Below are 26343 nucleotides of genomic sequence, written 5' to 3' on the forward strand. Positions count from 1 at the left end.
AGAAAAAAAGAGTATAGAAGCAGTTTTTCATTAGAAAATAGAAATATGTTAAAAGAGAGAACTTGGATGTTACTGCAGTTTAATCACATTTTAGGCATATTTCACTAACTACTGGCTTTAGAGCTTCTTGTATATTAAAGGAAGTTCTGTGAAATACATCTACATCTTTGACAGTGATCTGAAGTAAGAAATACATTTTACATTGTGACACAGTAAGCATGTGTGTGTGGAACACTGAAGCAGAAGTTTCAGGAATCAGAAATTACCCTCATTACATGTGATGCTCTGTTAAAAACAAGTTCTGTATGACCCATTAAACTGACTTTTATGAATTATTCACAGCCTGGTATTTGAAAATCATTAGCCATGAATAGTACTTTTCACATAGTGAACTCAGTAATTATTCTAATCCTAGCTGTACCAGTGATGTGACTTCAGGTGTGTTTTGACTTCACTGGTTTGTTTATTCAACCATAAAATGAAAGGCTGTATATCGGTTAAGGTGTCAGTAGTTTTTGATACATTTAAATTTTTACATTGCAGTTGATGTTAGATTTTGATAAGAATGTGTTGAAGACCTAGTACATCTTACTATGATCAAAGCTATGGGCTCTTTTGGGGTAAGGCCTTTTTACTCTGATTTCTATACTTAGTAGTAGAAATTTGGAAAAGAAACGAGGCAGAACAATGGAATATTCAAAAAGTGCTTCTTGAGTGTTTACATGCGACCAGCACAACAAAATGATTTAACATCTTTTGCCAATTAAATTCTCTTTTAAGAATCTCAGATTAAAGCTTGGGAATGCTTGATGTAGTTTTCACTTAATAAGAAAAGTCTTAACGTCATCTTCCCCTTCTTTGTCATCTAATTAAGTAAGTACACTGATGTGTTGAGGTGTGTTCCTCCTTCCAGGAGTAGCTTCTTAGCTTTTATGGTACTGGTCTGTAGAGGGTAGAAGCTTTCTTTTGCTTACGAGCCAAATTTGTGTGTAACGATTAAGAGCTTTTAAGAGTATAACAGGGGAATGGAGGTCAGTAGGTTTTCATTTTTCATGTGTTTTTCCTATTGTATGATAGTTTTAGCATCTCATACAATCTATTTCATTGATTTTATAGATCCAAAGTATGCACATTTAATTAAGGTTCACCTAGCTTTCAGGACGCTTTCCTAAGTCAGTTAAGTTGTACTTAAGTATGTATTGTATTGAAGTTAATTAGCATAAACTAATTTCTTATAATACCCTATATAATTGAAGAGTACCTTTATTATATTTTTAATGTACTAAAGAGCATTTTTCTTCAGGGAGAAAGTTGTGTTCTCAACAGGAGATCTTCAGCTCTTTAATTTTCAAGCATTTTTACTTTCTCTAGTATGAAAAAAAATTTAACTGAAAAACTATTTGGAAAATACTGGCTCCCTTTTCCATGAGGGGGTGTTGAGATAAAAGGAACAGATGGTTTTATGTTTTGGTTTTGACGATTTGCCTTGAGGGACGTGTAATTTATTCTTAAAGAAATGGAAAGTTTACATGAAAATGTAAAAATAATACCAATCTATTAATAGATGCAGACAATATGCATATTTCATACAGAGAAAAGAATTGGCTGTAAACAGGCTGACACTTTTTTGTGCTTTTTAGAATTCCAGCTATCATCTTAAATTCATGGCCCTGCATTTGCAATGAAAGTCTTTAATATATTGTGCTTGTAAGGAATGTATTCAGGGATAAATTTTCACAGCAGTCTAGCAAGATACCATTCCTGAGTTGCTTTCATTAAACTGTTGCCAAAATGTTCTTTTAAAATAGACTGTGCATGTGAAATGACTTCCCTTTTTTCTCCTCTGCCAGCAGCTTGGCACTGTTACTTCCCTAACAACAGTTGTGTGTGCTTGACAAATGCTGGCACATACGTGTGCACACCCGCGCGTGTGCGCGCGCACACACACACACGCTTTTGGGCAATTTGGGGGTTTGTGTTCACTTTGTTGTGTAGGATAAATTTGAGGAGATTGTGTCCTTTGAGTCCTTTTTTAAAGCATTTAAAATGAAACTTTTTCTTAAAGAATAGTTTTAGATTATTAAAAAGTTGGGGAGATAGTAGAGCCTTCCCATATACTCACACTCAGGTTCCCCTATTTTTAACATCTTATGCTTTGTGGTACCTTGACTACAAATAATGAACCTATTTAGATAAATTAATACTTTATTTGAAGTTTCTCAGGTTTTTAGCAGATATCCTTTTCTTATTCCAGGGTCCCATCCAGAGAATACATTGTATTGAGTTATCACGTATTCTTAGGCTCCTTTGGACTGTAATTGTTTCTCAAACTTTGCTTGTTTTTGATGACTTTGACATAGTTAACTGAATTTTTAAATTATTTAATGAAGAAATGTCTTTTTAAAATGTATTTTTCTTTAAAGCTAAAATTATTTCTTTCCAAAAGGGCAAGACTGGGGAGTTAAATCAGCTTTTAAATGCAGTTAAGTCAATGCAGGAAAAGACAGTTATGTTTCAACAAGAGAGAGACCAAGTCATGTTGGCCCTGAAACAGAAACAAATGGAAAACACTGCTGTACAGAATGAGGTATACTTTCACTTTAAAGAAGCAAAATCTTAAAAACTGCTAAGTAAGAAAACTGTGAAGATTACCAAGTAAACTGAGTTTCTCTGTTGGCTGATTTTTATCTTAGTCTTACTCTGATGTGCTTTAGTGGGATTTTGATCTCCCAAAGTGCATTGTTTCAGTTTGCAAGCAAAAGCCATGATCTAATCATTATGGTGTATACCTAAAATTAATTATACCTCAAGAAAAGAACAAGATGGCGTATTTTGTATATAAAAAAAAATTTTCCTACCTGTAAAGTATTAAAAAAAAAAAAAAAGATTTACTGAAAAAAGTGGCCTGTCACAAAAAGCTTAGTACTTTGTAGTTTTATTATTTAGTATAGCCAACATAGGGAATGAGATCTTACAAAGTAAACCTTCCATATTCAAGATGATTTCCGGAGAATTTTTTTCCTAGCACAGATGTATCTTGCAATATGAGAAATTAGCATACAATTAATAGACTTCATAATGGAGAAAAGATTTAATAACAAAATGGCATGTAGGAGGGAAAGGGGAGAGATTTTAATGGAGGAAAAATAAATGAAATGTCTCTACCTAGGTTCAACATTTACGTGACAAAGAATTACGCTTAAACCAGGAGCTAGAGAGATTGCGTAACCATCTTTTAGAATCAGAAGATTCTTATACCCGTGAAGCTTTGGCTGCAGAAGACAGAGAGGCGAAACTAAGAAAGAAAGTCACAATATTAGAGGAAAAGCTAGTTTCATCCTCCAATGCAATGGAAAATGCAAGGTAACTTTTTCATGTTTGTTTTTTTTTTTTAGTGTTAACATTAACTGAACACCTCCTGAGTGTCAGACTCAATAAGAGTTTTTCATATGTTACCTCATTTTATTCTCACAGAATTTATTAGCTCCATTTTACTGACTAAGAAAGTAAGGGTAAAGAGATTTAGTAACCTTCCCAATATCAGGGACACAAAGTTCACGTGTAGTTCTCACACTTGGGTTTGTAGCCCTTATCCAGATTTGGCATTCAATTAAAGCTCCTCTGAATCTTAATTGTTATCCTAGATAAGTCCTTCTCATCATTTTAGGAGGCTAGGCTTAAATTCTGACCAATTAATTAGCTTTCCCAAGTTTTCCAATAACTAGTTTGTGTGATTTAATACCATCCCCCGCCCCAGGCCATGTGCTACAGCTTGCAGGATCTCAGTTCCTGGGATCGAGCCTGGCCCCGGAAGTGAAAGCGTGGAATCCTAATCACTAGGTCACCAGGGAACTCCGTGATTTAATCTTTAATCAAGTGATCTAAAGTTGGACAAAGTTTGGATGTTAAAATAAAAGATGTAACCTGTGAAGGCCTAGGTCAGTGTGAATTAACTCCAGGCTTACTAGAACTATTGAGTGACCAGGTCCCTGCTTATGTATTTTTCAGTTTTATTTCTCTCAATAAAACTGTTTATTTTCCCCCTTTTTACAAAAAACATGTTTTCCACTTCAAGAAAATCACATAACCCAAAAGCACTTACAGCCACAGTCTCACTTATCCAGAAACAGTGTTTTTTTGTGCCCTTGAGTGCTTCTGTATATGTGTATATATATTGTATATTATTCTCTTAAAGCAAAATGGTTGAGATCATACTGTTTATACTGTTTTGTAACCTGCTTCTGTCAGTTAATAATATGAATATCAGTACACATGAAGCTGTGTGTTTCTGCAGTATCATTTATGGCTGCATAGTGCCATTATTGTATTTGCCATAATTTCTTTAAGGCATTCATTTATTATTGATCATTTAGAATGTTCCAACTTTTCAGAATTACTAAGAGTGCTGTTTTGATAACCCAAAATAGGCATTTTTGTGTTGATGATAGATTATTTCCTTAGTGTAAATTTTGAAAAATGGAAATTCTGGTTTGAAGGGTGTTTTTAAAACATTTGAAATATACTGCCAAATAATCTTCCAGAAAAATCATATCTGTATTTCTGTTAGTTGTATGTACATCTTTTAATCTTTTTACTGTATATGATGTGGAGGGAAATACAAGGATATAGTAGATATTATCTCTTGTCTGCAAAGACAATATAGGATAACACTTCTGAGGGCAAACTCCTTGCCCCTTTTGTTGGATATATTACTGTACCTTCAGACTCAGAAGAACTTGTTTAAGATAAGAATTAAAGCAGTGAGTGAACATTTGCATATGTTTTTCACATTGGCAGAAAAAAACATCCTCAATCTGTAAAATTGATCATCTTTCTATTTCAGGCCATTATTTTCTTTAATTAAAAGTCACTAGTTTCTGCCTGTTTTCGTTTACCATTCATAATAACTGTCAAAATAGTCTTCCTTAGGTAGGCCTGTGATCTTGTTGCTCATTTTTCAAAACCATGGTAGAGTCTTCATGATTTGGGCCCAGGCTATCTACCCCCTTAGCCTTATTTCTCATTATGATCTTCATCCAACCAAACTATTCCTCACTTCTTCAGATAGAGCTATTTTCCTACTTTTTCTTTCCTACTCTTTCTTTATAAAAAGAGTGGGCCTGATCCCTAACCGTTTTTTTTTTTGTTAATCTCACTTGTTCTTCAAATAGCACTTCCTTCATAAAGAATTCTTTGGTTAGGACCCCACTCCTCAAATCTAAAATCAAACCCTAGTGTGATGTTTGAGTCTTCGATAGAGCACTTGTATTTTACTTCGGAGTATAGGTAATTGGTGACCTGCTTTATGCTTTCTCCCACCCAATGAAGTGTAAAGTTACTGGGGGGTAGAAATGATGCCATCTATTTTACACCCTTCCCACAGTGTACATTCTTATACATAGTTTCATAGCGGTCCAGTAAATATTTGGTGTATAAGTAACTCAGATCTATAAAATAAGGTTGTGGTGTTTTGAGCCCTTAACAATAGTAATATCTTGTATTTGTTAACATTTTGAATGATATCACAGTTCATTTCATCCTTACAATTGAGTGATTTGCTAACAGGCAATTTTAAAGTCCAGGGACGGAAGAGGGGATTTAAGTCCTCTGGTTATCAGTTTACTGCTCTTTCCACAAGAGGGTGCTGTTGTGTAAAGTTTCTTCAAAGTGAGCTGCTCTTAATTGGCTTTATTGGGCTGCTCTGAATAAGAATTTAGCTGGCTGGGTATTGAAAACCTAGGAAAGGCTATTACAGTATTTTGTATGTAATAATTATACATTAAAGAAGTATCTCAGTGACATAAGGCTATAGCTGTTCTGTAAATCTCTTAAGGATCTCTTGATTTATTATTTGGAACAAGTGTAGGGATTATTTAATATAAACAGAAAGATGATAGTAGAAGTTAATTAACTCATAATTAGGGCAGTTAATCAATGGGATAGCCTTTGGAAATTTGTTAGTTCACTAGGATTGCGAGTGCTAAAAACAAGGGGTTATCATAGAATCCGTTGCTTGTTAGGTTGGGAGCTGGACAAAATGACTTCCAAAATCCCTTATAGCTTACCGGTATAAGTTTATGATAAATTACACCCTAAGGGTTTTAGCCTGGAAACAAAAGTTGCAGGCTATTTGTGAATTTTTCTTACGCTGACATTTCTTGATCAGCACAATTCTGTTTAAAATGACTGCTGTTTGTTCAAAGTCACCTTCACAGGAAGGATGACTGATTTAACAAAAGCAGAGAGAACAAAGATCAGAGGAACTCTTCAAGTTTGTTTGAAATCTAACTTGAATTCAATGCAGTGAAATGTAGGGAAGCAGAGATTCATAGAGACAGAAAGTAGAATGGTAGTGCCCGGGGGGCAGGGGAAGTTACTGGGCATGGGGTTTCTGCTTAGGAAGAGGGAAAGCATTCTAAAGATGGTTGGTGGTGATTGTTACACAGCCATGTGAATGTACTTAGGACTGCTGAACTGTACACTAGTAAGTGATCAAAATGGTAAATGTTATGTATATTTTACCACACAAAAAAAACAGAGGGAAGAGGTTTCATCTCGTTAAAGTATCTGAATACTTTGAATATAACTTGCACTTTGTGCTATAATATGTAGGGAGGATATTTCATCTTGTTAAAGTGTCCAAACAGAAACAGTTTTACTTTTATTCTTTCTGTTCAAAGCCATCAAGCCAATTTACAGGTAGAGTCGTTGCAGGAACAGTTGAATGTGGTATCCAAGCAAAGGGATGAAACTGCACAACAGCTTTCCGTGTCTCAGGAACAAGTGAAGCAGTATGCGCTGTCACTCTCCAACCTCCAGATGGTCCTGGAGCACTTCCAGCAAGGTCAGTTGTATGGCCAGTCTTTCAGTGAAGAAAAGTCATTGTACGGTTGACCCTTGAACAATGCATGGATGCTGACCACCCCCCCCACCCCACCGCAATTGAAAATCCACATATAACTTGAGTCCCCCCAAACTTAACTCCACTTTTTTTTTTTTTTGGCTGCTGGGTGGCATTCAGGGATCTTAGTTCCCCGACCAGGGATTGAACCTGTGCCCCCTGCAGTGGAAGAGTGGAGTCCTAACACTGGACTGCCAGGGAATTCCCTAGCCCCTACACTTAACTCCTAATAGCCTACTGTTGACCAAAAGCATTACTGATATCGTAAGTAGTCAATTAACACATTTTTATATGTTGTGTATACTCTACTGTATTCTTACAATAAAGGAAGCTATAGAAAATGTTATCAAAAAAATCATAAGGAAGAGAGAATACATTTATTGTACTGTATTTATTGATACAGTAAGTTTATGTTACCTGTTTATAAGATGAATTATTTGCCTATTAGTGCCTACATCAGTATTCTCTTGTATGATAAGAAAAACACTGTAGATGTTATATATACTACTAACACTAGACATCAAAAATGAAATGTGTGAAAAAGAAATTCATATTTATAGGTATAATGATTCATGATTGATAATGAAGAAGCAGTGTTACTGCTTTATGATAGCCTAGCCTTTACACTAATGAATGGTTATAAAGTCTTTATGGTATACAATAATATGGTCATATTCATAATATAGTACTGGAAACAGTGTTACATTAAAAAAAAACACTTGTGATGATAGCCTGATATGCAGTTTTTCTAATTACAAAAGAGGCATACCTTATGGTATTATGATTCTTTGGAAGCAAAGTTATAGAACACTAAGAACACTTAACACATTAAATTTATATTAATTATCACTCACCTTCTGCCTGTGTTATGATAGACTTGTTGTTCAGTTGCTAAGTCATGTCTGACTCTTTGTGACCCCATAGACTGCAGCACATGAAGCTTCCCTATCCTTTACTATGTCCTGGAGTTGATTCAAACTCATGTCCATTGAGTTGGTGATGTCATCTAACCATCTCATCCTCTGTCGCCCCCTTCTCCTGCCTTCAGTCTTTCCCAGCCTCAGGGTCTTTTCCAGTGAGTCAGCTATTTGCATCAGTGGCCAAAATATTGGAGCTTCAGCTTCAGCATCAGTCCTTCCAATGAATACTCAGAGTTGATTTCCTTTCGGATTGACTGCTTTGATTTCCCTGGTGTCCAGGGACTCTCAGGAGTCTTCTCTAGCACCACAGTTCTAAAGCATCAATTCTTCAGCATTCAGCCTTCTTTATGGTCCTGCTCTCATATCCGTACGTGACTACTGGAAAAAACCATAGCTTTGACTATATGGTCCTTTGTCAGTTGGAGGTTGAATCCACTTTGAAGAGTTAATCATCAGTAATTACTGTCCTTTGAAATATTGGTTAATTTGTTCTTAGCTGTTCATCTATACTTTAACTGCATTTTCTCATTTGGGTGGAGAGTACTTTTCTAGACACATAGTAGTAATAGGACCTGGTACTGTGAATGGTACCCTGATAACCAAATACACTTTTTCACATCTACTTCCCATCCTTAGATTTACCGCCTTTAGATCATTCACCCATCCATTTGTTAGTTCATACATTCAGTAATTACTGAGAATGAATGAACTGCTAGTAGGGAGGAGGTGGTTAGAGGATGTGATGCTACTGAAATAACGAAAGTCATAGTTTTGTGACTGAGCAAACCTTTACATTTGTACATATGTACATATCAGGGTTACTCCTGTGGTTGAAATTTTGAATTTTAAATGTAAGGGTTAAATGTAAGAGTTTTGAATTTTAAATGTACAAGATAGTGTGATAGTGGCTGAGGCCATAGACAAAGCTTTGCTAAAGAGGAAGTACTGATATTTGAATAGAGTTCTGAAGGGAAGGAAAGTTTGCAAGATCTGGAGAAAGATTTAAGCAGAGGAAACTGATCTCATTAATTTAATTCCGGTTAACATCACTACTAAGGCATATATAATTTTCTTGTTGAGACATTTGAGCTATTAATGTTTTTGTTGTATTATTAAAGTTTCAAGTGGTTTAAAATTATAATTTTATCACACAATTATAAAATGCTAATGTCACTTTTTTCTCCTCTTTAGAGGAAAAAGCTATGTATTCTGCTGAACTAGAAAAGCACAAACAACTTATTGCTGAATGGAAGAAAAAAGCAGAAAATCTGGAAGGAAAACTTGTGTCATTACAGGTTGGTTGAAATAATTTACTCTTGTGAATTTTATTATTCACAAAACAATTACTTGTACAATTTTTCTCTTGGAAATAATCTCCTGAACAATTAATTTAGTAAATGTTGCTGGGACATAGCAGTGAACAGGATACTAAGAATTTCCCTCATGTGACTTATAGTTTAGAATAGACATAGCAAATATGAGACTTCCATTTTTAGCACAGGTGGGCATCTTAGAGATCATTAAAAAAAAATAATGTATAATTTTGACTTTATAATTTTCTCTTTTCAACAAAATATATTGGGTACTTTGTTTCACATGGATTAAAATAATGTGTATTATCCCATTAGATTTTTTTTCTTTTGCAGACTAATTCTTTAAAATATTTTTCTCTTTATTATTACTGCTATACATAAAAAATTATATATAAGAAGTAAAATGAACCCTCATATTGAAAAGATATTTCCTTTAATGGTTTGAAATTTTTACTAAATGTTGAGTGACTGCAAAACAGTATTTATTCATTACTTTTTTCAACTTGAGTTTTATTACCAAAATGTCATGTTATCTTCCAGAAAATGATCAGCATAGAGGGTTGCAAATTCATCTGAAATTTTCACATAAATAGTATTGTAGTCTAGGTTTTTCTTATTATAAACTTACTCATATAATATCTAGCATCTTATTTTCATTAAAATGTTGTTCTAGTATTAAATAACTTCTATTTGAGTCATGTTTTATGATCATGTCTTTGAGATTGGGGATAACATTAATTTAGAGGATTGTGCAAAACAATATTTAGATAATATAGGAATAGCAGTACAGCAAATACTCACATACTCACCATCTTGTATAAGAAATAGAATGTCACCCATTGAAGTTTCGTAAGCATCCCTCCACTTCTCCTCTTCTCCTTAGCACCTTTTATGCTTTTTATTCCCTTGTTTTCCTTCATGGTTTTATTGAATATATCTGTGTCTTTTTATAATACATTGGATAATTATAAAATATTTTTAAACTGTATAAATGGAATTCTAAACTGTATGTAAATCGAATTCTTCTGAGACTTTTTTTTTTTGCTTAGTGTTATTTTCATAAATTTCAGTCATATTACTATGTTAGAAGGTTCATTATTTTCACTGCTGTTTTCATTGCATGAATATATAATTTATTTACCTATTTTATTGATAAAGGACATTTCCATTATCTGCTATACAAACAATGTGGTTATGAATTTCCTTGTTTATATCTCAACTCATTGGAAAAGACCCTGATGCTGTGAAAGATTGAGGGCAGGAGGAGAAGGGATGACAGAGGATGAGATGGTTGGATGATGTCACTGACTCAGTGGACATGGGCTTGAACAAACTCCAGGAGATAGTGAAGGACAGGGAAGCGTGGCATGCTGCAGTTGATGGGGTCACAAAGAGTTGAACACACACATGCAAAAAAAATGAAAAGAGTCAAACACAACTTAGTGACTGAACAGCAATATCGTCTGGTGCACATATGTGAGTTTCAGGTATGTATCTTGATTGGAACTGCTGGGTCATGGGATATATATGGGCAATTTCAACTTTATTAGATTTGGTGGCAGATTGTTTTCTAAAGCATTTGTGATGATTTTCTCCTGCCAGTAGTACTTTGTGTTCTTGTTCTATTAATACATCTCTGGTAACACTACCATTACCAGAATTTTTAAAGTTTTCGCCAGCGTGGTTGGTTGTTGTTCACTAAGTCGTATCTGACTCTTTGTGACCCCATGGACTGCCAGGCTTCCCTGTCCTTCACTGTCTCCTGGACTTGCTCAAACTCATGTCCATTGAGTTGGTGGTATCATCTAACCATCTCATCATCCTGCCCTCAGTCTTTCCCAGCTTCTTCCTTAGAGAAGGAAATGGCAAACTACTCCAGTATTCTTGCCTGGAGAACCCCATGAGCAGTATGAAAAAGCAGTGTGGTTGGTGAGAAGGGCTATCTATCTTAGGGTTTTAATTTGCATTTCTAGTAGTCAGGTCTAGCATCTTTTAAAATGTTTATTCACCATTGGTGTTTACTTTCTGATCAGCTCATTAACACATTAAAAATTTATTTCATCTGATGCTTTTAATTGTTTTCAGTGGGTCCAAAACATCTAGTCTGCTACTGTTATAAGTCCAGATCTTCTTTTTAAACTGACTTTATTTTTAAAAATTTAAAATGTAATATATATTTAGAAAAATAACAAATCAGAAGAAACCGAGAGGGAATTAGTAAAGATAAAAGTTGAAATTAATGAAATAAAAACCCAAAAAATGGTAAAATGAGTAGTGGAATCTAAACATTAATTTTCAAAAATCTTTTAGTATAGTTTTAAGCTGTTATAATTTCTTAAAAAATTATATTTTCTTAACTATAAATGCTGTGAGGTTAACAAATTCATTTGAAAGTTTAAATTTATACTAAATTTAATCTTATAGATTTCAAATGTTAGTTTTTTTCATTTAAAATTTTTTGTTTCAGCCTCTCTATCAGTCAAGGTTCAGCCTGAAAAGCAGAACCAGTAGGATGTGTATGTGTGTACACACACACACATATACACTGGTGTGTATACTATATACAGATTCACACATATGAGATTTATTACATGAAATTGGTGATATGATTGTGGGGTCTGGCTAAACAAGTTGGAAATTTGCAGGTTTGATAGTATGGAAAGGTCACATCATAGGCAGGCTGGAACTCATAGGTTTGGGCCAAAGCTGTTGTCCCCAGGTGGTCAAGAATGTAAATCACAAACAGGATGAACTGAAGTGGGCATGGGCTGACGCTGCTGTCCACAGATAGAATTTGCTTCTCTTTTATAGAGAAAACCCAGTTCTAGTTTCAAGATATTTCAACTGGTTCAGTCAGGCCCACCCTGATTATTCAGGATAATATGCCTTCCTTAAATTCAGCTGATCAGGAGCATTTATCACTTTTACAGAATATCTTCATAGCAACATCTACATTACATTTGGATAACTGGGGACTAGCCTATCCAAGATGATACTACAAACGAAAAAGCTATCACACCCTGATTCAAGATGATGAAACTGTGATCTCACATTTTTGTGGTTGAATCCTTTAGAATAACCAAGAAAAGTGTGTAAAAACAATAGTGAGGAGGGACTTGCCTACTAAATGTCAAAATAGAGCCATAAATCAATACCATATTGACTAGATTAGTAGAACAGAAGGAGAATCCAGAAATGGAGCCCAAGTTACATTTGAGAATTTAAAACTAAATTCTAAACTACTTTTAATTTAATGAGGAAAAGTGTAGATTAACTAATAAACAGTGTTGGCACAACTGGCTATTTATACTGAAGAAAATAAAATTGGACCCTATCTTACACTGTATACAAAAGTAAATTCCAATTGTATTCAAGCAAGGATTTCTTAACTGTGAGGGGTGCTGGAAGTCTGGAGCTGTTCTTGGCCGTTACAGTGACTGGGTGGGTCCTCTGGCAAGTGGGTAGGGGCCAGGAATATCAAAAGCACTTCCACTGAGAAATACTGTTTTAAAAGTGGTTGTTGTTCAGTTGCTAATTTGTGTCTGACTGTTTGCCACGCCATGGATGTGCAGCACACCAGGCTTCCCTGTCCTCACTATCTCCCAGAGTTTGCTCACACTCCTGTCCATTGAGGTAGTGATGCCGTCCAACCATCTCATCCTCTGTCATTTATATCTTTAACTTTTATATTTTAAAAATATAAATGTTAAAAAAGAAAAATATTTTGCAAGAAAATCTAGAAGACCACATGTGTAGTCCAGAGGCAGGGAGGAGCCTAACATCAACTAAAACTCAAGAAGCAAAGTAGGACATGTTTGACTGTATTTGTAACACGGATGACAGAGTGTTCATATTTGCTATACAAGGTGCTCTTACAGACTAGCTTATGAGAGAAGGACTTCTCAATGGAAAAATGGGCAAGGTGTGCGAAGATTTTTGCATGAGGGTAGTTCCAGCTGTCCTATAAACACGAAAAAATGCTCAAATCCACTGGTATGTAGAGAAATAAAAATTAAAGTAATAAAGAAACATCACTTTTATACCTATCAGACTTGCAAAATTAAAGAGAACATTTGTTGCTATATTTCTTGACTTTTTTATCTTTTTCATAGTTTTTTCTTATTATTGTCACCTTTAAAATTTTTGTCACCATGTCGTCTTTTAATAGCATTCTCTCTCCTTTATAATATATATATATATAATTCCTCTGAAAGAGACATTATGATGATGTGGACTGTGGGTTTTATCTTTCATACTTACCAGTATCAAATGAACTTGCCCAAGGTCAGAGAAATACGGCTTCATCAGCTGAAAGGGATTGATTGACTTTAAGCTGTCTTCCAGCTCTATAGTTTGTGAAGTAGTTTTTGCATGCTGCTTTTTAATGAACTTTTCTTCCTCAGGAACGTTTGGATGAAGCAAATGCTGCATTAGATTCGGCATCAAGACTTACAGAACAGTTAGATTTAAAGGAAGAACAAATTGAAGAACTTAAGAAACAAAGTAGGTTTTTTCCTCTTTCTTTTTTTCTGCAATACCAGTGTTGAATCAGATGTAGTTTCCTGCCATGCATTGGTACAGTCGAGTGAGAACAACTTCTGCTAGAATGTGACTTCCACTTCTGTCCCCCATGATCAGTTTACTTTGATTTGAATACGGCTCCTAGTGAAACCAGAGTCATAAGTTGGCCCTGGCTATCTACTGGTTAGTTCTTCTGAATATTGAGGCTGTTCAGCTGTGCTTTCTGCCACCTTGTTGACCATCTAAGGGATAGATTTGACTGAGTCAGCTTGTCACAGTGTGACTTTTTCCTGTTCAATCCATGTTCATCCTGCCTAAAGCTGTCTGATATGTTAAAGGAGGCAGTGTTCTTAAGTAAAAGAGTAACTTTTTGTGGAATGAATGTCTGCCTATAACTAGCATGTTAAGATTATAGATGATGCTTTACATGTAGGCACTCATGTATTTTTTGATGCTTGTAAGTTATCTCATAGGCCCTGTCAGTTCCCTAGGGTGAGTCCTGTGTTTAGGATTATCAGTTGGGCCTCAGATAACCGGGTGATTCATCGTGCTTTGTTAACTGACTGCTGACAGAGATGGCATGTCCTTGTTTAATCTCTGATTTAATGGTCCCCAGGAAGTTGAAGCTATTCTATGGCTGCATTTAGTAGGTAATGATTAAAGATTATCAGAAGGGTGATGAGAACCTAGAAATGTATCAGCTTCAGGGGATGGGTTAGGAGCAGTAGTACCAAGGCGTGTAATTAAGGAATTAAGAAGCACCTCGTAACATGAGATAGAAACAGGCAAAAGTAGGAGATGGCACAGCACAAACACTGTCAGACAACAGAAAACGCTGACTTGGACATTAAGGAGGCAAGCAGACAAATCACTGAATTGTGGATGCCAAGGGACAGGCCAGATAGGTTGGCCTAAAACAAGCAGGAGACGGGAGATGAGAGATTGTTAGAAATAAAAAAAGTACTAAGAGAATGTGAAGTCGTATCCTTAAGGTCACTAATCTGAGGCAGATTAGTGCGCAACTAAAAGTCCTCTGTTTGCTTTGTAAGATTTGGCCAGCCATGGAACTCTCAATGTAATCAAGGGGCTGGAAATGGACAGGGAAACAGTTATATATTGGGTCTACATGGGCATTTTATATACATGTACTGTATTCTTTAGTCTTCTCATATTTTATTTACCCTTCACAAGAAACTAAAGTAGGCGGTATTAGTTCCAGTTTATAAGTTAAAGACACTGAGATTTAAACTATGATCTTTTATCCTTGACCAAAGTTCATAATCTTTCCATGTTGCTCTATTTCTTGTCAGGAAACAGTTGTTTATAGGCTAACTTGTATTTTGTTCTGTATATATCTCCTTTGAAGATAGGATAGTATACTCTAAATATTGAAATGGTTGCCCTTACCCAGAGGCAGTGATTATTTGGAAAACAGTCTAGTTAGGTTGAAGGCCAGTGTAACTACAGCTTTCAGTTCAGTTCAGTTCAGTCGCTCAGTCGTGTCCGACTCTTTGCGACCCCATGAATTGCAGCACGCCAGGCCTCCCTGTCCATCACCATCTCCCGGAGCTCACTCAAAGTCACGTCCATCGAGTCGGTGATGCCATCCAGCCATCTCATCCTCTGTCGTCCCCTTCTCCTCCTGTCCCCTATCCCTTCCAGCATCAGAGTCTTTTTCCAATGAGTCAGCTCTTCACATGAGGTGGCCAAAGTACTGGAGTTTCAGCTTTAGCATCATTCCTTCCAAAGAACACCCAGGGCTGATCTCCTTTAGAATGGACTGGTTGGATCTCCTTGCAGTCCATGGGACTCTCAAGAGTCTTCTCCAACACCACAGTTCAAAAGCATCAATTCTTTGGCGTTCAGCTTTCTTCACAGTCCAACTCTCACATCTATACATGACCACAGGAAAAACCATAGCCTTGACTAGATGGACCTTTGTTGGCAAAGTAATGTCTCTGCTTTTGAATATGCTGTCTAGGCTGGTCATAACTTTCCTTCCAAGGAGTAAGCGTCTTTTAATTTCATGGCTGCAGTCACCATCTGCAGTGATTTTGGAGTCCAAAAAAATAAAGTCTGACACTGTTTCCCCATCTATTTCCCATGAAGTGATGGGACCGGATGCCATGATCTTTGTTTTCTGAATGTTGAGCTTTAAGCCAACTTTTTCACTCTCCACTTTCACTTTTGTCAAGAGGCCTTTTAGTTCCTCTTCACTTTCTGCCATAGGGTGGTGTCATCTGCATGTCTACAGCTTTACCCGGAAGACATATGGCAGCCTGAAGGAGACACACTGAGCAGTCAAGGGATTAACCGAAGAATCAATATCTTCGGGTAGGGCTAGACTAATACAGGTAAAAAGGCAGTATTCTGAGCCAACTTCTTGGTCTGTGACAACTCAACTGTATGTCATGCTACTGGAATATTTAAGTTCACCTCCCCTTTTAGACAACTACCCGTGTTTTTCCCAGTAGATGATAAGAAAGAAAAAAATGCTGTGACTTTTTGTAGTTACTAAATATTTTCAGAGTCCCTACACTACTTAGTAATTTGTTCAGGCACCCATTTAAATCGTCAGTAGTAGAATATTTTTAGATTTTGATTCTAAGTGACAAGGCTTAGGTGGCCTAGGTCCCTATTCATGTAAAAAGTTAAAAGTAATATTCATTGTAAATATATAGAATTCTGGACTCATTTTGTGAAGTTAATATTAACCACAGAAAAAGCTCTAATAATGCTTATACAACTGGTCTTTGAAAGGGCAGGCAAGAGGCCAGTGTTGCACAGACGGGAAGGGGAGGGGGTTAAAGGGACGGTTAGTTCTGTTATGTCTTTAAGTCATTCTTGTCATTTAAGCTCTTCTTAACAGTCTGTTTTCTTTTATTACCTAAGTGCTTAATATTACTTCTAGATCTCTAAACACAAATGTGATTTTATTTTCTCAAAGCTGCATTTTTGATTTGATAATATAAATAAAACTTTGATTGGCTTGGTTGTTGCAAAAGAATCATTGTATATTTTCTTTCATAGATCATTAAGTACTTTAAATGTTGATTGATGTTGTAATACTGTACTTTATTTTTAACGCAAAACTTGGCCAGACAGCAAAAATATTTGCCAGAAGAAACAGTTTTGAAAAAGACAGATTGGCTTTTGTTGCAAGAAAGTACATAGAAACTTGAATCGTAGAGGCAAAGTATTCTTTTATTTCTAAGCATCGGTGGACTGTTCGATGATTAGTTGATATGTGGTTTCAGCATTTAAACAATATTAGGAAACTCATTTTAAAAAGCAGTATTTTGTTTGAAATGCTTATGTCATTGCTACCAGAGATGAGATGGTTCAGTCTGGTCAAACGTATGAAAAGGGAGCTATTGCTTATAACACCAGTATTAAAACAGTAGGTTGTTGATGATTTCAGTCTTTCTTAGAATAGATAATTGTTAGTGCTGTGTATGTGCAATTATGGTGATGAGTCCCGAGTATTTACAGGCTTTGTGTGAAAAGTATGACGATGCCTTAATCAGGTGTTAAATACTTAATGCAAACCAACTACTTGGCTTCATGTTAGATGCCGTGTGAGATACTAGTTAGGAGCACCCCCTACTTCTCTTTTTTATAGGAACTTAGTTAAGGAGGTAACACCTGGCCTAGATACACACCATAGGTTCATAGTTTAAGACAGTGGTGCTCAGCTCTGTCAGCGAGTGCGTATTTAGTTCTCCAAGAATCCCATTAAGGGTTAGGGACATTCCATGGAGAAAAGAAACCTGAGTAGACAGAGCTCTAAACTAGTAGTAAGATTTTCCTCCCAAAGTGTAAGTTCTTTGTCTTCTCCCTCTCACCCCCCAGCCCCACACTGTGGGAAAGTAACAATGAAAAGAACCCTCAGATCCTGTAGGTGCTATAATTTAATGGGTAGTGTTGGCTGGTAGAAGAATTGCTGCTTTCTTTCCTTTTAGAAATTATTCTTTCAGCATTTTTTCTGTAAGTGTTCTTTTTCAGTGTAGGTCCAAAGACTTATTTCACATGCCATCCTAGATTTTATTGATTTTTTTCAAACTTAAGACATTGGTCCTCTGTGAAGCAGGTAGGATAATGTCTTTCATGAACTATCCTGAGTTGATCAGAGTTCAGAATTTCTATGGAGTTGTCATTCGTGGGAGAATGCACACCTAGGGAAACCTAGCCTACAGCTGAAGCACTGAAAGACGTGTTATATGGCTGTGCTCATGGGCAGATTTAACATTTTCTTTCTTTTGCTTATTGTTCTCTATCGTCATCCTTGAGATAAATTCCTGCTTAAAGTGAAAATGTTTGGATAAAATTGGAATAGGAAGCACAAAAGAATTACTGTTTTGATAACTATTATTGAAAAGGCTGGTAAATTTTATGGTACACCAAGAAAAATAAGTTTTCATAAGCAATGCAAGCTTAGATTCCAGCACCGGGGAAGTCTTTCAGTCTGTGTGCCAGTTTTATAGCCATATCTTAAAGGGCCCCATCACGGATTTTTTTTTTTAAGGTTTTGTTACTGCTTTTTAAAAAAGTCTTCTATGAGTTGAGAATGGAAAATTTCCTTAGAGTGTTTTTTTAAAGAAAATCTAGAAGAATGTATAAAATGAGCCCCAGTAAACCAACTGTAATATGAAGCATAAAAACATTTTAAAACTACAGATATAAAACGTTTAAACTGTTTTTCATGGAGCCACCTTTATGGTGCTGGAAGGTGGATTTTTTATTTTAAATAAAGACATTCCGTTTTCCAGGACATGATTTATACAAGAAAACATATAATGTCCTGTTGAACATAGGCCAGATACATTCCCAGACGCTTTGTTACCCAAACCTTTTGAGGGATTTCTTTATAGATGTTTTTGGCAGAAGTTGTGATTTTAGAGGAAACATATAAGAAATACCAGATGCAGTTTTCTGAGTTGCCATAAATAGTTAAAAAATTGTGATGATATAAACATCTGGGTGTACTAGAAAATGTCAAAATTTTTAATTAAGAAAAAAGCTTGTGTCAATTAGGTAAATAGGCCCTTTTCAACATAATGGTTTTATTTCTTTTTAATTTTTTAATGGTTATATTTTTAAAATGTATGTTTTATTAGTTCTTCTAAGTATAAAGGGAAAAGCAAAATATGTAACTTTGAGAATTTTTGACTTAATGTGTTTTGTGTCTTTTTCTTCATATAGACGAGTAATTCATAAGATGAATCATTTATTCTTTTTGTTCTGTGTTACATTCTCAGATAGTCTCCCTTCCCAGAGAAAAATCAGTCATTCTTTTATTTGTCACAGATTCATTGTTTTCTGCTGTGTACCAAGCACTAAAATAAGTGCTCAAGATACAAAGATAGGGGACAAGAGTTCAGGAGGATAGTCACATACTTGCAACAAGCTGTTTGAAAAGGAAGACAATCTATTCTACCCATGATGGTGATATGGAAGGGTAGAAAAGGCTAGTGAAAGCTATACTTGCCCTCACTTGAATGGTGAATACGTCCAGTGAAGCAGGCAGAGAGTTGGGAAGGAACATTCTAGATGGAGGGAGGAATTCATAGGAAACAGCATCAGGTCTGGAAACTGGCTGAGGATCTAGTGGACTCATTATGCGTGTGTGCTGCACTGGTGTGGAGTGTGGAGAAGGCAGAGGTGAGAGTAAGCTGTTGGATCATGAACACAAGTTTTAAACTGGGGCTAAATTATACTATAATTTAGTATAGTATAGCAAATAGGACTAAGTAGAGACAGGGGAACTGGAGAGCAGTTCTGGGGCAACAGATTCTCTTCATCCAACTGTTGCCATGCAGGAAAATGGGTCCAGGGTTGCTAAATCTTCAGATCTTTCAGAAGACACCAGAAGTGTAGACTTTGATGTGACATGTAATTTAAGTTAGAAAAGAAAAACCCTGTGGGCTGAACAAACATTTCTTTGTATCAGATTTAGTCCATGCTGATTTCCAACAGCTTTCAGAAATGGGTCACGGTTTAGTCTGTAGCTTAGAAAGCCATTTGTCATTAATCTAAATCAGTACATACTAGTATACAGTGGTGATGATATTCAGTAAGTGGCAAAATTATTATTATGACTTTACTCATTACTGACCCACTTGAGGCCCTTTCTTTTGCAATATGACAGGTCTGTGTCATATTTTAAAATTTAAATTTTTAAATTTAAAAATTAAATTTATAACTTGATTCACAATATTCAGTCTTTAAAAAAATTGTTTGTTTTGATATGGAAGAATGCAGTACAGATTATCTGAATTTTAATTTAAATGGTTGAGAGAGGAAGGTGGCGAGGGAAAGTAAATTTGATCTGGTTATATTAAAATATTTACATAAAGTCTCTTTCGTATACATGTACTAATTCTAACTTAACTGTACAAATAATCCAGTAGACTTCAACATTGATAATTGAGCTTAATCAGATTCTAGTCTATTAAAACTCAAGTTAATGAGGATATACTGTATTCATAAAATTTTTTTGTGAGTTCTTTGCTAGGAAATGGAGTTTCAAAAATTACCTTTCATTCTGCAATTAATAATTATAATTATGGAACAAGAAAGCATTCACCATATACTCTAGACCTTAAAATTCTGTTGAAATGGTTGAAAAGAATTGAGTTATAAGACAAAGCAGATGGTAATATGTCTTCAAATGTAAAGAAATACAAGGTGCCTTTATATTTAAAAAATATAATTTGCTGTTATAGTGAAAGTGGCCTTGTATAAGTTGAAATTCTGTTAATAAGACCATTAAATTTTTAGCTTTTGCTTTGATTATATTTAATTGACCAAAGAGGCTAAATCTCCTTATATTAGATTTAATATATCAGATTTAAATTTATTTTTTAGGCAGCCAGTGCAAGTAAGACACCAGACCCAGCTTATTTACTGACATATCTGTGTGCTGTGCTTTAGTTCAGTTCAGTTCAGTCGCTCAGTCGTGTCCAACTCTTTGCGACCCCATGAATCGCAGCACGCCAGGCCTCCCTGTCCATCACCAACTCCCGGAGTTCACTCAGACTCACGTCCATTGAGTCAGTGATGCCATCCAGCCATCTCATCCTCTGTCGTCCCCTTCTCCTCCTGCCCCCAATCCCTCCCAGCATCAGAGTCTTTTCCAATGAGTCAACTCTTCGCATGAGGCAGCCAAAGTACTGGAGTTTCAGCTTTAGGATCATTCCTTCCAAAGAAATCCCAGGGCTGATCTTCAGAATGGACTGGTTGGATCTCCTTGCAGTCCAAGGGACTCTCAAGAGTCTTCTCCAACACCACAGTTCAAAAGCATCAATTCTTGGGTGCTCAGCTTTCTTCACAGTCCAGCTCTCACATCCATACATGACCACAGGAAAAACTATAGCCTTGACTAGACGGACCTTTGTTGGCAAAGTAATGTCTCTGCTTTTGAATATGCTATCTAGGCTGGTCATAACTTTCCTTCCAAGGAGTAAGCATCTTTTAATTTCATGGCTGCAATCACCATCTGCAGTGATTTTGGAGTCCAAAAATATAGTTTGACACTGTTTCCACTGTTTCCCCATCTATTTGCCATGAAGTGATGGGACTGGATGCCATGATCTTCCTTTTCTGAATATTGAGCTTTAAGCCAGCTTTTTCACTCTCCACTTTCACTTTCATCAAGAGGCTTTTTAGTTCTTCGTCACTTTATGCCATAAGGGTGGTGTGATCTGCTTAGTCGCTCAGTCATGTCCGACTCTTTGCGACCCCATGGACTGTAGCCTGCCAAGCTCCTCTGTCCATGGGGATTCTCCAGGCAAGAGTACCAAAGTGGGTTTCTATGCCCTCTTCCAGGGGATCTTCCCAACCCAGGAATCAAACCCAGGTCTCCCACATTACAGGTGGATTCTTTACCATCTGAGCCACCAGGAAAGCCCAAGAATACTGGAGTGGGTGGTCTGTTCCTTCACCAGGGGCTCTTCCTGACCCAGGAATCAAACCAGGGTCTCCTGCATTGCAGGTGGGTTCTATACCAGCTGAGCTTCCAGAGAAGCCCTAAATAACTAAATACTTGTAAGTATGAGCTCCGTACGTATTATACATGAATCTTGCTGGAGTGTTAGTCAGAGGTTAGCTTTCTGACACCCCTTTGTTTCGGTTTTTGAGATTCTGTTTCCCATTTTAAGTTGAATTTGTCAGGGATAAAAATCACTAGTGAAATTGTGTAGTGGGCCTGCGTGCTACTTGTGAGCTTAACTCCTCCAGGAGTCACCCCAGAGTTGTTTGAGCCCGTCTTAAGAGTCTTGGATTCTGCCTTTGGCAATCAAAAACTACTGTGACTGCTCAGGTCGCTGACTGGCTAGCTCTTATGTGCAACCCCCAGAGAAGCAAGTATTTTAATTAATGAGTGGGTTTCCCATGGGACCACTGCACAGGATGAGGACTAGGCCTCCACCACTCCCGTAAATTTCTCAGTCACCTGAGAAAACCATAACCAGCAAGGAGCAGCCTTGTCCCTTTTTTTCTGGAGCAAAGTTCTCATATGTTCTCCTCACTTCTAGCCCGACAAATCTACATCTATAGACATACCTATAATAAAATCATATTTCTAATGGTCTTTTCTTCCTTGTATTGACTTCTTTGCCTTAGTTTGTAAAGATGACAAGGCAAAATGGAGGAAAAGTTAACAATGTTAACGTTAACCAAAGCGATACATATTATAATAGTTAGGCAAGGTTGAAAGATGGTATTTTACGAAATCGTATGAATGAGTTCTAGTACTTTATATAGCACTTTACTATTTTGAAAAGTCATATTTAATCACTCAGTAGGTTCTCTCAAAATTTCTTGAGATAAGTAAGCTCATTTTGCAAAATAGACAGTGAAGTCTGGCCCTGGTGACAGGACCGTGATTCATATTTCAGGTCTTCGGACAGGAGCGCGGTTTCATGCAAGTCTTCTGACTCTCAAGTCCTGCTCCAGCCACCTTTCTTTTCTCAGCGAGTGTATATTAGTCGTGCAGTTGTGTCTGACTCTTTGTGACCTCATGGACTGTAGCATGCCAGGCTCCTCCGTCCATGGAATTCTCCAGGCAAGAATACTAGAGTTGGTTGCCATTCCCCTTCTCCAGGAGATCTTCCCAACCCAGGGATCGAACCCAGGCCTGCCTGCAGTATGCAGGCAGATTCTTTACCATATTAACCATCAGGAAAACCCTTTCTTGGTCAAGTGGCTGTTAAATAAACTTGAGTCTTGTCCAAGGGAGCTTAGTCATAAAATAGCCAGTGAGTTTGTAAGGAGTGTGACCTAATTTTACAGTGCTTTCTAAAGACAGTATTATAGTACAGTGTTGCTAACCGCAAATAAAATGGAAAATTGTGTTGTACTGATTTGTTGTAGTCACTCACATTTTATGTTTACTTTTGATTTTAAATCAGGTGATGAGGACCCTGGCACCATCTCTCAGTATTACAGAGAAGAGGCTCTAATATGGTTTTAGGATGTCAGATATTCAGAGTAACTCTTAACCTAAACCAGACCAATCCCAGTTACTTTGTTGCTCAACTTTAAAGTGTACCCTGTCCCTGCCCTTTTTTCCCCTTCTAATTTCCAAAGAATTATTTTGGCATGTTTTTAGGTTATTTCACAGGGATATTGTATTTGGCTAGATACTCACTTCTGAATAACTGTATTTTGCCTGCCCATATAAATAAAATTCTGATTTCAAATTGTGGTTTGAATTAGTATGCAGTTTTTGTGGAGAAGTATTGAGAATCTGATGGGAGGAGAATAGGTATGCCTGGAGAAAAGAGCAAATCTGTAGGGACCTTTGAAGTCAGTATTCAGCTTTCTTTTCTAAGTCTTTCCTAGTTAATACCACCCTTCCAACCCTTTCCCCCAAAGTCCAAGGTTGTTTTCTAGACTCATTATCAGTGTCCTCTTAAACGGCTACTTGAAGTTTAAATAGTCCTCTGCATGTTTTCGAGGATAGTCACACTGTCAGTTCTCTTTCTCACTAGCTCAGGACTAGCTTATATTCTGATAATGAAAATTTTAAGAAATTTGTACCCTTTTATTTTGGCTTTAAGGATGTTTTGAGGGCTTCCCAGGTGGTGGTTGTGGTAAAGAACCCACCTGCCATTGCAGGAGACATAAGAGATATGGATTAAATCACTAGGTCAGGAAGATTCCCTGGAGGAGGGCATGGCAACTCTCTCCTGTATTCTTGCCTGGAGAATCCCATGGACAGAGGAGCCTAGCAGGCTACAGTCCCTGAGGTCACAAAGAATCGGACAGGACTGAAGTGACTTAGCACACATGTGTGCGAGGATGTTTTGCTTATATCTTTCAGAACACAGAGCTTTCAATAAGAATTTTACCAATATTAGCTAATTTTCATCAAGAAAATATTTACTACTTGAACTTTATTAAGATGGATTTCTTGATCAATTTTTCATAGAGCAAAGTTTAATTTTTCTAATTTATTTTACTAAAGTCATTTTTATCAGAAGCAAGGTTGTGAATTTTACGCTGAAGATGTCTAGTTATCATTCAGTTTTCAGTTCAGTTAGTCACTCAGTCATGTACGACTCTTTGCAACCCCATGGACTGCAGTACGCCAGGCCTTCCTGTCCATCACCAACTCCCAGAGTTTACATAGACTCATGTCCATTGAGTTGGTGATGCCATCCAACCATTCAGTTTTATCTTTTCTTTTTTAATGAGATAGTATAGTATAATGGTTGTATTCGGGTTATACTCCAAAGTAGTGTTATCCATTAAAAAAAATACAATGTAAGCCACAGTTAGAATTAAAAACATTTTAGTACCCACATTTAAAAAGTAAAAAGATACTGTGAGATTAATTTTAATAATATATTTTATCTAGAATTTATATTGTATCTAGTATTTATCATTTTGAAATTTAATCAATAGAAAAATCATTAGTTTTTAGAAGAAAGTAAATAGGAGAAGGGAAGTCTCAGAGAAAGAGAAGATGGGGGTTGGCTAAATTTGACCTTCTCTTCTGCCACCTCTCCATATCCTGGGGCAGAAGTGGAGGAGGACAAAAGAGAAGACTGTGCTCCTCTGGCACTTACTGTAGTTGAGGAAGGGGGTGGTTTATTCAGAACATGAATGAGAGATTAATTTACTTGCTGTTCTTCCTCTGAATACTGAGAACTGGAAAAGGCCCCTTCACTAGAAAAGGCCCACTTGGCACCCTGGTTGGTAGTATATATGTGTCCATTAAGAATCTACAATGTCTTTTTCTGACCCAGACTTAAATAATAGTCTTGTTCTCTCTGTCTCTGTGTGTCTGTGTGTCTCTTAATGTCCAAGCTTAAATTCTTCCCTGGAAACACAGGAAAGGAAATGTTTGTAGTAGATTTTCCAAACACAAACCTTACTTTTATAATATGGTTATGACAACCATCTCTGTTTTGGTAAAAGTTAGCCTATTACATTTTGCAGTTGAGATTTTGGCGATTTGGAAAAGCCACGGTTATTGCAAACAGTTAAACTGGACATTTTGTATATACGTTTAGTACTTAAATCAGAATTTTAGGCATTGTACAGACAATGAAAACATAAAGCAGATGAATCTGGCTTAACATGTAAGGTTCAGAGAAAACTTCTTTGAGGAAGGGACTTGGGCACTGAGATGTGAAGGGTAAAGAGTTAATATTAATAGGCAGTGCCAACGGAAAAGAGCTTTCCAGGCAGAAGGAAAAACATTTGCAGAGGTCTGCAGTGGGAATTGAGAGTTCAGAAATAAACCATACATTTCTGGTCAATTGATTTTTAACAAAGATTCCAAGAGAATAGTTTTTTCAACACTTTACTACTGGAACAACTAGGTATCCGCACATATAGGAACCTTGGACCCTTACCTCACACCATTCAGAAAAAGTAACTCAAAGTGGATCATGGACCTACATTTTAGAGTTAAAGCTGTGAAACTCTTAGAAGAAAACATAGGAGTAAATCTTTGTGATACTGAGTTTAAGCAGTGGCTTCTTAGACAAGGCCAGAAACATAAGAAAAAATAAATTAGACTCATCAAAATTAAAACTTTTGTGCTTCAAAGGATACTGTCAAGAAAGTGAAATGACTGCCCACAGAGTAGAAGGAAATATTTGCAAGTCATATAGTGGATAAGGAAGCTTGTATCCTGCTGCTACTAGCAAAATGCTGCATAACTCAAAGAGTAGGTTTGTGGAAAGAGGTCAAAGTCTAGTGTTCGGATGTGAATATTTCTTGATTTGAAAAGTTGAGCTCTACTGCAAAGCATTCTCCTTTTCATTTCTTTCAGAATGAAATTTGTAATCTAGCTTGATGTTAATAAGCATCTCTTTTGGCTCAAACTATCCATTTCTGAGGAAACAGGTGTAGACTCCATGGGTCTGCTGAGAGTTCCTTAGTCTAGGAATCCATGGCTCCATGGCATGGTTGATTATGAACAGGGTCTCTCCCTGTTGTAATTTTAGACTTTGCTTTTAATACTGTTTAGATTCCAAGTGTTCTGCCAAGACTTTACACATTTTGCTTCCTTTTCAAATAACTAAGAATTTAAAAATAAAATAGTCCAAACATCTTTCTAAATCAGTCAGAAGCTATATGGTATCTTGCCTAGTCTGTTAGAACCAGTGATCTGAATTTTTTGCAGTTTACCTCAGGATACTTTGCCCTGGCAGCTGCCTCCTGAGCCATGGTC

General features: G+C 36.5%; 1 protein-coding gene across 3 annotated transcripts in view; it reads left to right on the forward strand.

Annotated features, from left to right (window-relative positions):
- The window catches only part of TRIP11 (thyroid hormone receptor interactor 11), a 69867-nt gene that overhangs the window by 34833 nt on the left and 8691 nt on the right, over nucleotides 1–26343 (forward strand). For all 3 annotated transcript variants that reach the window (XM_006071231.4, XM_006071230.4, XM_025271454.3), the window contains 5 exons: nucleotides 2447–2587; nucleotides 3170–3363; nucleotides 6681–6844; nucleotides 9013–9116; nucleotides 13538–13637. In XM_006071231.4, coding sequence (XP_006071293.3) covers nucleotides 2447–2587; nucleotides 3170–3363; nucleotides 6681–6844; nucleotides 9013–9116; nucleotides 13538–13637 — 703 coding nt within the window. The remainder of the gene's footprint in view (nucleotides 1–2446; nucleotides 2588–3169; nucleotides 3364–6680; nucleotides 6845–9012; nucleotides 9117–13537; nucleotides 13638–26343) is intronic.

Source organism: Bubalus bubalis, chromosome 20 (assembly GCF_019923935.1).
Source record: "Bubalus bubalis isolate 160015118507 breed Murrah chromosome 20, NDDB_SH_1, whole genome shotgun sequence".
Taxonomy (NCBI): domain Eukaryota; kingdom Metazoa; phylum Chordata; class Mammalia; order Artiodactyla; family Bovidae; genus Bubalus; species Bubalus bubalis.